This window comes from Pantherophis guttatus, chromosome 8, assembly GCF_059756535.1.
Source record: "Pantherophis guttatus breed Tessera chromosome 8, ASM5975653v1, whole genome shotgun sequence".
NCBI lineage: Eukaryota > Metazoa > Chordata > Lepidosauria > Squamata > Colubridae > Pantherophis > Pantherophis guttatus.
In genome coordinates this window covers 28,458,324-28,472,532 of record NC_142070.1, presented here as the reverse complement: position 1 = coordinate 28,472,532, position 14,209 = coordinate 28,458,324, and the positions used below count along the sequence as shown (strand labels likewise).

The 14,209-nt window shown below is 37.9% G+C and overlaps 1 protein-coding gene across 7 annotated transcripts in view; it reads left to right on the top strand.

Moving 5' to 3' along the window:
• Positions 1-14,209, top strand: part of DCLK2 (doublecortin like kinase 2) — a 66,563-nt gene that overhangs the window by 17,310 nt on the left and 35,044 nt on the right. For all 7 annotated transcript variants that reach the window (XR_015729053.1, XR_004595546.3, XR_015729054.1 and 4 more), the window contains exons 3-4: positions 9,022-9,124; positions 10,643-10,747. Coding sequence is in view for 2 of the 7 variants with exons in the window: in XM_034442715.3 (XP_034298606.1) it covers positions 9,022-9,124; positions 10,643-10,747 (208 nt within the window). In the remaining 5 variants the exon portion in view is untranslated. The remainder of the gene's footprint in view (positions 1-9,021; positions 9,125-10,642; positions 10,748-14,209) is intronic.

Below are 14,209 nucleotides of genomic sequence, written 5' to 3'. Positions count from 1 at the left end.
ACTTGAAAAAAGGAGAAATAGCATTCCATAATTTCCACGATATAATCTACAAGGTATATTAATTTTCATAGACTATAGAGATATTTTAATGTTATGAGAGAAAAATGTAAATTTCCTTTCAGTTAAGAATGAACCAGCCTATTTAAGAAATTCCCTCAAAATGTTTGACATTGTCCACCATAGCATCTTAAGTCATGGATCACTTTTTCATATGACTTTGCAAAGGATTTGAAAAAAATATTTCAATGAAACTAAGCATGCAGTTTTTGAAACCGCCTCAGAAGCTTGGAAAATTTCAGCTACTTTAATGATTCATATAGAATCAAAACTATGATGAAAGACTTGTAGAGATGCTCTTTAAAGTGAAGCAGACATTCAATTGTAATCAGAAATACATCTTTATTAAAGGTCAATATAATTACACTTAAAAAAGAAATTGATGGGAAAGGATTATGAGCCACAAAATAATTTAGCTGTTAATGCAATGTTGGTATAATAAGAAGATATATTAATACAGTAATATTTGCCTTAAAATTCAAATATCTGTTCTGAATTGTACTTGGTGAATGAAACATGTTTTCTTAAAGATTGTAGTTATCTATTGCAATAACTTGCAGAAGAAGGATCCATGTCTATATGTAACAAATTATTCTTAACTATCCTCACATTCTATTTCAGCAATTCCTATGAACATTATTTACTTAATCATTGCTTAAGTAGGTAATATTGTTCACCACATACATTTCCAATTATTAGTGAGAGTACTGTACAATTAGACTTCCTTTCCTTTGTCCTCCAAACAGCATTTCCTCTTGCAAAATGTTAGCCCACGTCCTGTTTTCTTAATGTGAATCTTATCCAAGGCCACATAAAGCATTATATCTTGTACAAAATGGGCATTTCAATATCTGTGCTTGATTGATGTTTTACTGTAACTCACATCTGGACCCGAGTATGGTTTTCTTTTCCATTGAAGCTTCCTTTCCTTTCAAAGATGGAATGCTGTTCAGTATTTGTCTTTAAACAGTAGAACCTTGTTTTCATTTACTTGGAGATGTGCCAGATTCAGGAATCTATTATGTTTGCATCTTGGAAGCAATGCAGCTAGCTTGGAATGGTTCCACTTACCAGAACTCTAGAAGCAAGCTCTTATGTTTATAAGAATAGACAGCCAGGATTACTTGGATTTTGCTTTTAAGATAATTGAGTTGTGAGCTTTCTTCTTAAGCAAAATTTGTAAATAAAAATCTGTTCTGAATGGGACTATTCCAGAACATATAGAAACAGATCTATAATATTAATAAATTAACATGGTGAATATGTTTAAAGAATAATTGGAAGACTAGTTTTAGTGAGAAAATGTCCAGGAACATTCACATTTTTTACTTGTACAGACACTTTTTAAAATCCATACATGTAAATAAATATTAATTTATTGATATTATTGTTAGTCATTTTAATCACTTTTTTAAAATTCAGTTAATACTAATAGCATGATGAATCATTGAAAAAAGTACTATTGGCTAGACTATAAATTAAAATTGTGAAAATGAAGAAAAAATAAATTGCTTTCAGTATCAACCAGTACATAGAAGTTGCAAACAAAGTATTTGTATATATAACAAGTATTTGTTTATGAAACAAATCAGAATCTGCATCCTTTTTAAAGTTAAGAAATACATTTTCCCAGCAAATTGCTTCCCAAGAAATGTACTTCAAAAAGTAGATCAGAATGAAAATATGGGTGCAGTTCTTAATATTTCTCCTTTATGTCACATAAAAAAAAATAATCTGTGGCACCATCTGGTGTGGGATCTCTTATGGGCCACACTCCCCATATTTTATTAGGGGAAACTGCCTTTTGCAATCCACACCTAAAGCTAAATTCTCCTGTAAATTGATTCCAGTTGTTTTATTCTTTTAAATCACATACAAAAAGATGCTGCTAGAAAGACTGGCAGATAGAACTGAGACTCGGAGTCAATGGAAGAACTTGGTTATTCCTTACATAGCCAGTATATCTAAGAAGCTAAAACAGATATTGGAAAAACACTACATACCTGTGTTCTTTCAACCCACCAATACACTGAGATGGAGCACTGTCCACCCCAAAGATCAGACACCAAAATATAAGAGTAATGTAATCTATACAGTCAAATTCAGTGAGGAGTGTTCAGAACTCTACATTGGAGAAACTAAGCAACCTTTACATAAGAGGTTGGCCCAGTACAGGACCACAGGGCCAGAATCAGAGTATACTGTCATTTATTATCTTTTGAACCATGGTGGCGCAATGGTTAGAGTGCAGTACTGCAGGCTACTTCTGCTGACTGCTGGCTGCCTGCAATTTGCAGATCGAATTTCACCAGGCTCAATGTTGACTCAGCCTTCCATCCTTCCGAGGTCGGTAAAATGAGGACCCAGATTGTTGAGGGCAATATGGTGACTCTGTAAACTGCTTAGAGAGGGTTGGGAAGCGCTGTGAAGTGGTATATAAGTCTAAGTGCTATTGCTATTTGAGGATAATATTGTTCACATTTTGGACAGGGAAGATAGATGGTTTGAAAGAGGAATGAAGGAATCCATTTATGCCAAAGTGGAAAAACCTTCCTTCAATAGAGGTGCAGGCCTCAGATACAAGCTGTCCTCCATTTTTTATGCTGCTCTTGCATCAGTCCCCAGGAAGATGAAGACCACTTTTTTTTTTAATTTGATTTATATGCCGCCCTTCTCCGGAGACTCAGGGTGGCTTACAATGTGCTAAGCAATAGCCTTCATCCTTTTGTATATTTATACAAAGTCAGCTTATTGCCCCCACAACTGGGTCCTCAATTTACCTACCTTAGAAAGGATGGAAGGCTGAGTCAACCTTGAGCCTGGCGAGATTCGAACCTGCAGTAATTGCAGGCAGCTGGTCTTAATAACAGGGTGCTTTAGACCACTGTACTACCAAGGCTCTTCACAGGCTCACTAGGGAGGTGTCATGTAATGACCACCTAGGATAAAGGATTTAGGGGTGGGACATTTACATCCCAATGACTTTCTGTGTACTCACCTAAGGAGCCTATCCAGAATAGAAGGGAAGGGGAATACGAATGGGAATAGAATTCTTTATTGGCCAAGTGTGATTAGACAACAAGGAATTTGTTTCCGGTGCGTAAACTCTCAATGTAGATCAGATTAGATGAGAAATGAAACCACCCTGGAGGACATATATAAAGTCTCCGTAACCAACTTGCTCAGACTGAAGAAGCTATTTGGATAAGCAGCAAAACATTTCTCACCATATGAGAAGAAATCCAGTTGCCTTGATTCAGCTTCCAGAAAACTCTACCTGGATCACTGAGAATTTTAATTGACATTCTGTTATAAAAGTAAACTGGTGTATAAACCAAGCTACAATTTGCTTTGTACATGTCTCCCCTCAGTAGATTGTAGCATATTTTGCTGGTATTTTTGCACTGAATTGATTAGCAAATAAAAATATTACAATAAAAATCCTAAGGTTTATACTATTTTAGTGTATTAAAAGTGTATTAAAAATGCAGATATAACATTACTGTTAAAACTTTAACGTATTAAAATAAGAGAAAGAAATAATATTAATAAAATTTAAATTTTGGTGCTATTTTTGCACTCAAACATTTAATTTTAGATATCTGTTCAACATAACAGGTCATGATATACATGTATTTATTAAGAATTGTTATATTCTTTTTCCTGTGTTTGTAGACAATTTCTTACTTCATTTTCCTTGTGTTTTTTTAATTCATAAGCATACAGCAGATATAATTGGTATGAGATGATTGAACAGGAAGACAAAGAAGAGTGTGAAAAACAGAAGACTATTCTTTGGCATATGTTTTCTGCTGTTGCACAATGAGCCTTACAAAGCATGAGTTAAATAATATTGTCTACCTTCGCCAGCTTCTTTTAAGGCATTTTATTGTTGTTGTTTTTAAAGGAACAACAACGGAGATCTTTATAAAAAAGAATCTGTTGCATTTCTGTGGCTCAAGCAGGCTAGGAAAGAGTTAAAAGTATTTGCCTTGCCAAACCGATTCACTAGGGGGAGGGGAATTTAATAGTTAATTTATCCTCAAAAAAAGCAGGCAGTGTAGATGTTTATCTTTTGTCTATCTTTTGTCAGTGAGGTTATGCTCAAGCCAATTGAATGTTGGGTGGAGAGAGCTTGTCACTGAACTTGATAATAGATTCATGCAAATGCTCAGTGCTGCATATTTCAGCCTACAGATGGCCGTACTGTAAATTCAGCCAGCTGTTTCCCATGATTTAGCTGCCATGACAACTGCTCTGCTTTCTAGTGCCTTGTACAATTAGGTATGAAAAAGCTGAAAAGAATTCATAGTTTTAGTATTTCTCTGTTACAAGCACCAAAAGCCTTCCTTCAATCCAGCCAGTATTTATCATTGTTGTGGGATAAAAAATACAAACATCCCCGTTAGGCAAAAAGAATGAAGTGTTAATATACTTACTAAATAGTAAGTGTCATTAGAAAGAGTTGGATAGATTTTTTAAAAATAAAAATCTATACTCTTCAGCCTGGGTCTTCACACTATCCACATATTTTTATTAAGTAGTATTTTTTTTCATAATTCCTTTCTAGAATGAAATTCAGATAGCTTTCATGGGGTAAGATAAAACATTGCTCTAACCATCAGATATGTTTACTGTCTTTAGAAAGCATTGGGGAAAAGTTGTTTTTCTTCATTTTTAAGAAAGTTGTTTTATCTTTCACAGAGCAATTGTTGCTGACTGTAGGCTGTGGAAAGAAAGACAACTGTTTAGTCATAACGATCATAGATTAAATTGTCATGGAAATCTATGTTTTGATTGCTGAGATTAAGACCAGTGTGCAGGCTTTTCAAAAGTTGCAGTCAAATAAATAATCTGTCCTAAACTTCTCTCATCATTTAGGGCTGGTCTAGATGGAATAGGAGATAATCTTTTAAATGACAGCAGACCAAAGGGGAATGTGCTTTTCCTTTCTCCTTTATTATAAAAATCCTGAGATTATCCCAACCTTGCTTAAGTATTCAGGTTGCAGCTAAAGCCTTGCTCAGTCGTTAAATTATTTGGAGCACTCCATTTGTAAACTCGCTTTGTAGCATCATTAAAAGTTGTTTGTGTGTAAGCTTTTTTCTTCCATAAAGAGATGGTAAATGGGAAATCGCCTTTAGGAAGCCAGTATAACTCAACTGATGTTGGACAAGTTCATATTGTGAGTGTTCCAATTTCTGTATTATGAAAACAGGACTAAAAACAGATCAGATTCCCTATTTAGTCAATATTAACGACAGTAAAATGGAATCAATTGCCATTATCAATAGCATTCATACAGAAATTTCCCAGTTAAAATGGCAGGGTTTGTGTCAAGGGAGAAAAGTGTAGCAATAGCAATAGCACTAGCACTTAGACTTATATACCGCTTCATAGTGCTTTACAGCCCTCTCTAAGCAGTTTACAGAATCAACATATTGCCCCCAACAATCTGGGTCCTCATTTTACCCACCTGGGAAGGATGGAAGGCTGAGTCAACTTTGAGCCTGGTGAGATTCGATCTGCCAAACTGCTGGCAGCTGGTGATCAGCAGAGGTAACCTGCAGTACTGCACTCTAACCACTGCACCACCGTGGCTCTTATTGTAGCTTCCACTCAGTGGTGCATTGCCCCTGGTTTGCACCGGTTCTATAAAACCAGTAGTAAAACCGACGGGAGGCTCCGCCCACTGACCCTGATGTCATCAAAATGCTTCTGCGCATGCGCAGAACAGTGCGCGGCCCCATTGCAAACTGGTAGTAAAGGTAAATTGAACCCACCCCTGCTTCCACTTCTTGGTGTAACTTCCCGTGAATGAGTCTCGATATCATAAACATGATAAGACATTTCTTATTACCTTACAAAATGTTTATAATTTCAGTTCTGTTCAGTATGTTTCATTGTCTATTTCAGTTAGTCTATTTAGGGATTTATTTTATATGATTTATGTTATATCCTACCTTTTTGCCAGTTATGCCTATAGCAAAATAAATGATTAAAACTATAGTTCTTATTTTAAAAAAAACACACCAAGAAAATATTTTGCATACTTCTACAGCTCCATAGACAAAGCATGCCTATACATCAAAGGTCTTGTCTACATTGTAAAAATAAATAGAAGCAGTTCTTCTTGCCGGAAGACAAAGCTTATGAGAAGCCATCAAGAATGCCTTCCCATCAGTTTTGCTTCCAGTGAAGGAATAATCAGAGGAAGGAATCCTCTCCCTAATCATAATGCTCAATGTTCTTCAATAAAATCACATGATAAAGTCATAAGTCCAGTTCTGAGTCAAATTATCTTTCACAATGAATCATAAATTTCTGGAGGCAGCCTCAGGAAATAGTGTGATGGTTTGGTTCCTTACCAAATACTTCTCAAGGGCAATTCCACATACAGTTGTACAGTAGTTCATGGACAATTTTAAGAATGCTTCTAAACAAATAATATCAAATGCATGCTAGAAGGCAGCCAAAAATGAATAAAAGAAATTGCCAAGAAAGCTAAGCAAATAATAGATCGAACTTTGCTTTAAGTAACATTTATTTTATAGTGCATTCATATCAGGTGATATTATATTACTTTCAGTCATCCTTCAAAAAGCATTTTATTCTTAAAGATATCTCTGTATCTTATTCGGTTATCTGTAGCCTTCATGAATTTGTCTAACACACTTTTAAAAATATATATTCTGGTACCTCTAGCACTGACACTATTTTGTGAAAGTGAAATCTATTGGTTAGACCTGTTTTGTCATTCACTGAATCTCTTAAGTTTGTTTGAATAATAACTTCCACATAATGAAGTTTAATCATGTCTTCTTCACTTCTAAATCAGGGATGTCAAACTTGATTTCGTTGAGGGGCACATCAGGGTTGTGTTTGACCTCAGGGGCCCCGGGTGGGGGTGAATGGGGTAGGTGTGGCCAGGGGGGTGTCACTCGTGTCGGGGCACCTGTGGTGGCTAAGTGCTATGGCAGGATTTCCTTCAGATCTTCCCTCAATTTCATTATAAACTTTCTCTTCCCATCTTCCCTTCTTTTTCTTTGTCTTTCCTCTTTCCCTTTCTCCTTTCCTGTCCCTTCTTGGCATGCTCAAATGCAAAAGGGGAAACATTTATCCTTTTGTTTTGTTTTTACTTTGTTTTGCAAGCCCTCTGCCAGTGAAAACGAAGCCCAGGGAGCTGTGTGCGGCCCCCCTGGGCTCCATTTTCAGCTGCAACAGCTTCCTGCAGCTCCCGGCCAGCAAAAACAGGGCCCAAGGCACCGTGGGCCAGTCTTTTGCTGTTTCTAGGGTGGCCCCATGGGCCAGATCTAAACAACCCACAGGCCACATTTGGCCCATGGGCCTTGATTTTGAACATGCAAACCTGGCATTAAAATACTTTATTGGTTCCATAATAAATTTAGTTTTTGGGTCCTGAAGTGGGTGACCATAAGGATTTGCATGAAAGGAGGACAACACTTCTGGTCCTATTATATCTGAACAAACTTTGGTACCAAAAAACATGGTATGCTTCTGGACTGGGGGCTGGAGGTACCATGTTGCATTGACTGAGTAGCCCCATTCAGTGGTCACAGGAGAAGAAAGGTAGAGCTGATGCTTGCTCTAGTCTAGTGTGTCACACCATCGAGCTTGGTCTTCTTCCTAATGTTATTTAACATGTATGTGGAATTACTAGAGTAGCCACCTGTCAGTTAAGAGTGACATACCATTACTATCCTACATCAATTATATTTTGCCATACTGGGTTGGGGCTGAAGTGCTGTGGAGGCCCTGAACTAATGTCTTGGGGCTAGAGGTAATCTCACTAAGCCTAAGCAAAACAGTCTTACTATTTGTTTATAGAGATTTTGGCTTTCTTAACTAATTAATCCCACTTTTAGCTCTAGATTGAAGTCATGGTTTCTCTGAAGAAATAGGTTTATGACTAGGAAGTACCAGTCAGGGCTCTACCTTGACTAAAAGATGTTAATGGCAGTAACTCATAACCTTTTACTACATGGTTAGACCTGTAAAATGTGCTCTTTCTGGGAATGTAGAATGACACTTATTTTTTTGGTGCTCTGCTGCTTCCAATCCCAATTCAAAGTGCTATACCTATAAAACCTTATATGGCTAATCTTTTCTGGACTGAGTGCCCAAAGCACGCATGTGCATGTGCAAATGTGTGCATGTGCAACCTAACCCCGAAAATGCAATCCATTTGCAGCCCTGCGCATGTGCCCCGCCCCCATGCATGCGTGCATGGCCCCCCATGCATGCACCCTGCTCCCTATGCATGCACACGTGGGGCCCCTGCATGTGCCCCACCCTGTGCATGCACACACTTCCACATGCACCCCATCCCCCATGCATGTGCGGCAGAGATCCAAAGACCAGCTGGCTGGCGGGAGGTGCACGCGCATGCACGGCAGAGCTGAGCTGGGCTGACGGCTCGCGTGCCCACAGGGAGGGTGCTGCGTGCCACCTCTGGCACGTGTGCCATAGGTTCGCCATGTCTGTTATATGGCATGACACTGGATTACTTTAAGCACTGCCTTATGCAGAATTAGTCTTCTCTTTCTTTTAGGTCATTCAGAGAGGGCCTTCTTAGGGTGCTGTCCTCTTGAGAAGGGAGGGAGCATGGGTCGGAAGAGTTGGGATCCCAATGCTATGGCATAGAATGGTCTTTCCATGCCGCTTAATAGAAGGATGTCATCCATTACTGGTTCCTGATAGTTTTTATTGATGTGATTATTTTCATGTTAAGATCACTGTTGAGATTCATGTATAGCATCCAGAGTCATGACATTGGGGTAATAGAAAAATTAAAAAACAGAAATTGTACATATACTCATTGTCTATTTGTGTTTAACTTTTAATGGTACAAGCAACAGTAATTGCCTATCATAAATGCATAATGTGAAGTCTCTTTCTCAGCCTCTGACAGCCCTTGTGACATGTTGCTTTTTTTTTTTAAAGGTTACCTGTTTGCAAGACTTTTTTGGTGACGATGACGTTTTTATTGCCTGTGGACCTGAAAAATACCGTTATGCTCAAGATGATTTTGTTCTGGACCATAGTGGTAAGCATACACACCTAAAATGCTTTATAAATTATAAGAATCCATTATTTAACCAATTTGTATGTATTTGTATGTAGTAACTCAATGACTGATCATGATATACACAATATATCATCCATTTTTATAGAGCAGGGCTGTCAAACTCACGGCTCATGGGCCGGATGCATCATGCACTGGCCATGCCCATGCCTGGTTTAGCGAAGGGGAAAAAGTTGCGATACGTGACCCCGCCATGATGACACGAGTTTGACACCCCTTTTATAGAGTAACTTATCTGATCACATCTTGGCGGAATATACAAGCATTTTTATTATTTATTTATTAAACTTGTGATATCATCAGAATATTTAAGTCTCTAACCAATTTATAGGAGGTTGGCTGCTGATTTAATGTTTAAGGCATTTAATAAGCTTCAGGTTTAGATACTTTGAATCCGAACAGACCCATTTTCTAGTAAATTACTAAGACACACCCCAGCCCCAAATCACATATAAGGGGAGATTTGAAGAATATACTGTTGGAATTTCAGAACATGATGCCTCTGATCTTATTCTCATCAATTCATCTCAGTAAATTATTTTGGTGCCAAACATGATCCTGTAGGCTTTTTGTGCGTAATACAGCAGAATTTTGTTAATACAGCATAACTGAAACTCTACCTGATTGGAAGAACTCCTGTAGCAATCCACCAAAACATTACATTACAATATTACAACATTACAATATCCCAATCATCTCTATACAGAATTTTTAAAAAACGATTGCACACTGTACTAACAGAAAAACATAAATTTACATTCCAGTCTCTTATTTTACAGCATCACTAAGAAGTCAGTTTGATGAAATGTAGATTTAAAACAACTTGGGGAAAGATTTATTGCAACAGAACTACACACTGAGTTAGCAACTGTGTTTTGTTCATTTGATAATAACTACCGTGTTTCCCTGAAAATAAGACCGAGTCTTATTTTCTTTTGGGCCCCAAAATAAGCACCAGATCTTATTTTGGGGGGATGTCTTACCCACTTACTTTAAGACCACCGCAGCCAGCCTCCCATGCCCTGACACCTGTTTCACCTCTGCCTGATTTGTTTTGCAACCGCTTGAGGCCAGACGCCACATGGTACATTGCGCCAGTGCTGCCGCTCGTGGCAAGAGACCACATGGTACGTGCCATTGCGCGTGAGAGTGGCAGCATCAGTGTGATGCACTATGCGGCTTCCAGTTGTGAGCGGTGGCACCGGCATGACACAGCATGTGGTGTCCTGCCACAAACGGCGGCACTGATGCAATGCGCCACATGGTGTCTGGTGCAAGCGGCTGCTTATATTAGGCACACATGTACAAATCAAGTTAGGGTTTATTTTCGGGATAGGTCTTATTTTTGCAAAAACATGGTATTTAGGAACAGCAATTTAGGAACTTCTACCTTTGTGGGTGGTTTAATTGAAAATATTTCAATTAAAGTGGTTGTGCATTGAAAATATTTATTCTACTGTCCATCTATGTTGTTTGCAGAATGCCGTGTTATGAAATCATCTTATTCTCGTGCATCTGGAACAACAAGGTATTCTGGATCTAAAAGTCCTGGGCTTTCACGTCGAAGCAAGTCCCCAGCTTCAGGTAATTGAAAACAGAACTGCTCTTTAGAAATTCATTTTTTTCGTATGTGGCTCAACCTTTGTGGTAGAATCAAGCAATTGGAAATTAGTGGCTAAATGTTTTAAGCTTACAAAAATTGCCAATTCAATAAATAAAACGATACACAAAACAAGGAATAAATACCTCTGAAACCATATGAAAAAACATTTAATGTACTGCAACAAATAATAAAGCTTAACTCATTTTTAAATGTTCAGTAACATTTCAACTTCTCTAAGGAGACAATTCCATAGAGCAAGCATAAGAAACTGTGATCATTGCCTTTTTCACTAACAGCAAGGAACATGTGAAGGCATTTAAGAACCAAGCACTCAAGCAAGTTCCCGCAAAGCAATTTACAACCTTTAAACCACTATAAATCTGAGCAGGGGATATGCCAAATATTACATGCACAGATTGTTCCATGCATCGAACAACTGTTTCAAAGCGGCCAATGCTTGACCCAAAAACATGCTTTTTTGAAGTATTTGGTACCCGGTGGGACAAAAGGGGGTGGGAGACCAGAGAAAAAGCCAGGGACACTAGTAATTGAGAAATAGCTGGAAATTTCATTTGGGTGGTCTGGTAGGCTATGCTGTGGTAATACATGATGGTGGTTGGTTTTTAATTGATTAGCATGTGCTGTTTTGACTTGTATTGTTTTTGTAATTTTGTATTCCTTGTTTTTAGATGTTTTTAACAATTGGTAAACCCCTCAGAATTCCTGGGATTTGGGCAGTATATAAATTTAATTTAATTTAATTTATGGTGAGTTGCAGAGTCTGCCAGATATTTAAACTGATTTGGCATTTTTAACTGCTTACTGAGTCCTTTCCAAGGACCTGGTGTCAGCAAATGTTGTTCTTTCATGGTGTAAAGGTATTGTTGCAAGATGTAAGCTGTTCCAAGTACAAGTAGACTCTGACTTATGACCACAATTGAACCTGGAATTTTGCTTATAAGTCGTGAGGGTCAGAAGTTGAGTTACCACACAACCAGATACAATTTTAACTCAGTTTTTAAGCCAATCACATGGTTGTTAAATGATCATAAGTCCCAAATTCAGCTTATCCAATGGGCGTTCCCCCCCCCCCAAAAAAAGCAAAAGCTTTGCAAAACACAACTATGTGATTCTGGGACACTGCATCTAGCAGTGTTCCAATATCTAAGGGGCTGCCACAAAGAAGACTGGGTCAACCTAATCTCCAAAGCACCTGGAAGCAGGACAAGAAACAATGGCTGGAAACCAATCAAGGAGAGAACCAACCTAGAACTAACAAGAAATTTACAATTAATCAATGGAATGAGTTGCCTCCAGAAGTTATGGGTACTCCAACACTGGAGATTTTTAAGAAGAAGCAGGGTTTCAGCTTGAGCAGGGGTTGGACTAGAACACCTCCAAGAACCCTTCCAACTCTGTTATTTTGGCCTGGTGGCTCAGCAGACTGATAGCATTGTGATTAACACCAGCTGTCTGCAATTACTGTAAGTTCGAATCTCACCAGGCTCAAGGTTGACTCAGCCTTCCATCCTTTCTAAGGTAGGTAAATTGAGGACCTAGTTTGTGGGGGCAATAAGCTGGCTTTGTATAAATATACAAAAGTATGAAGGCTATTGCTTAACGCATTGTAAGCTGCCCTGAGTCTCCGGAGAAGGGCGGCATATAAATCAAATTTTAAAAAAAATTCTGTAAATGTGAGCTGGTTGCCAAGAGCCTAAAATGCATTCATGTGACCACAGGAGTAGTATGGCAGTTGTAATTTCAAGCATGGGTCATAAGTAACTTTTTTTGAGTCCATCGTAGCTATGACTAGTCTTAAGCAACCAATTGTAAGTTGAGATATCCCTGAAAGCTGCCTTTTGCAATTGACTGGTGGTGATTTTGTCAATGCTGATAATGTTTAAGTAGTCCTCCAGATGTTTTAGAATTGCACACAGGGCACCTATTAGCATTGGTACTACCTTTTTTTTCCATAGTCATTCTACTTCTATATGAGGTCTTTGTATTTTTGTGATTTTCTGCATGCATTATTATTATTCATCTGTACCTTGGTATCAGCCATTGATACAGTAGAAGTCTTGACCTGAGGCTGGAGGATGTGGATAGAAGAAATATAGGCAGGGGGAAGTTATAATTGGAGTGAGCTATTGTGCCAGTTTTGATCATTCCTGGAGAAATAAGCCTTTCTGGTAGAACTCACATTACTTCTACCCAGATTACTGCAATGTGCTCTAGATAAGGCAGCCTTCAAAGACTGCTGAGAAGCTACAGATGGTGCGAGTCCTTTTTGGCAAGCAGGAGCCATTACATACCACACAGAACACCAAGCAATATAAAATCTGGTATTTTTTTTATCTATAAAGTCTTATGTGGTTTTGAATCCAGGTAGCTATAGAACTATTTGCTTCAAACTAAATGCCATATCCAGTATATCAGGTATGAAGTTTCTTCTCACTGGACATTCAACGAAGAGGAAGAAATCTGTCTTTTTCTGTCATGACACTAACTTTCTGGAATATTCCCCTGCTAGATAGAAATCCTGAGGGTAACCCCCCCCATCCATTTTGACTTTCAAAAAAGCTGCTAAAACTAAGCTGTCCCCCCCAAATTTTTGTAATTAGTAATTACTAAGATTATCAGGTTCACATTTTAATAGTAACATTATAGTTTATTAATGAATTATTTTGATTGTTTTTGGATAAGTCATAGTGTTTTTAAGGCTAAACCATCATAATTCATTTAACAATGAGGTGACATAAAATATAATTAATAAATCTCCATATTGGCAATACCCAGCTCCAGAACCTATAATAACCAACTCCTGTAGTTTCATATAAAGCAAAAATGTGCTTTGTACAACAGAGCTGCCAATATATATACTCTGTCAGGGTACAAAATAGTATTTATTAAGATTGTCCCTTCAAGTAAGAGAGTGACTATTGTATAGGAAGTCTCTAGTCACCAGCTGGAAATGATGGTTAAATACTGATGAAATGAAGCAGGTCAACAGTCACACTGCCTCTTTTCTGAAAGAAGTCACCAATTTGGGCAACTGGGTTATTTTGTCCTAACCAGACTTCAACACAGACTGAATTAGATTCAGATAATCAATGTACTTACAGACATTTTGACTTGGAATGTAGTTGTGGAAAACAATGTGCTCAGCAACAGCTTCTCAACGTCAGAAGTTGTGGGGAATGTAAACACAAGATTATCATTATTACAGTATGTTTTAAGAAGTTGGTGGCTGAACTCAGGGCAGTTCTCAGGTAACAAACAAGACAAATATCAAAAGTATCATATGTACACTGCAGTTCAAGTGTAAGGACCAAGGTGATAAATAATGGAATGTGCTTGACAATGTAGCATCAGTATTGTATAACACTAAAATTAAACAGACAGTAATTAAATTTATTTCTCAGAAAGTATGCTAGATTCATGGT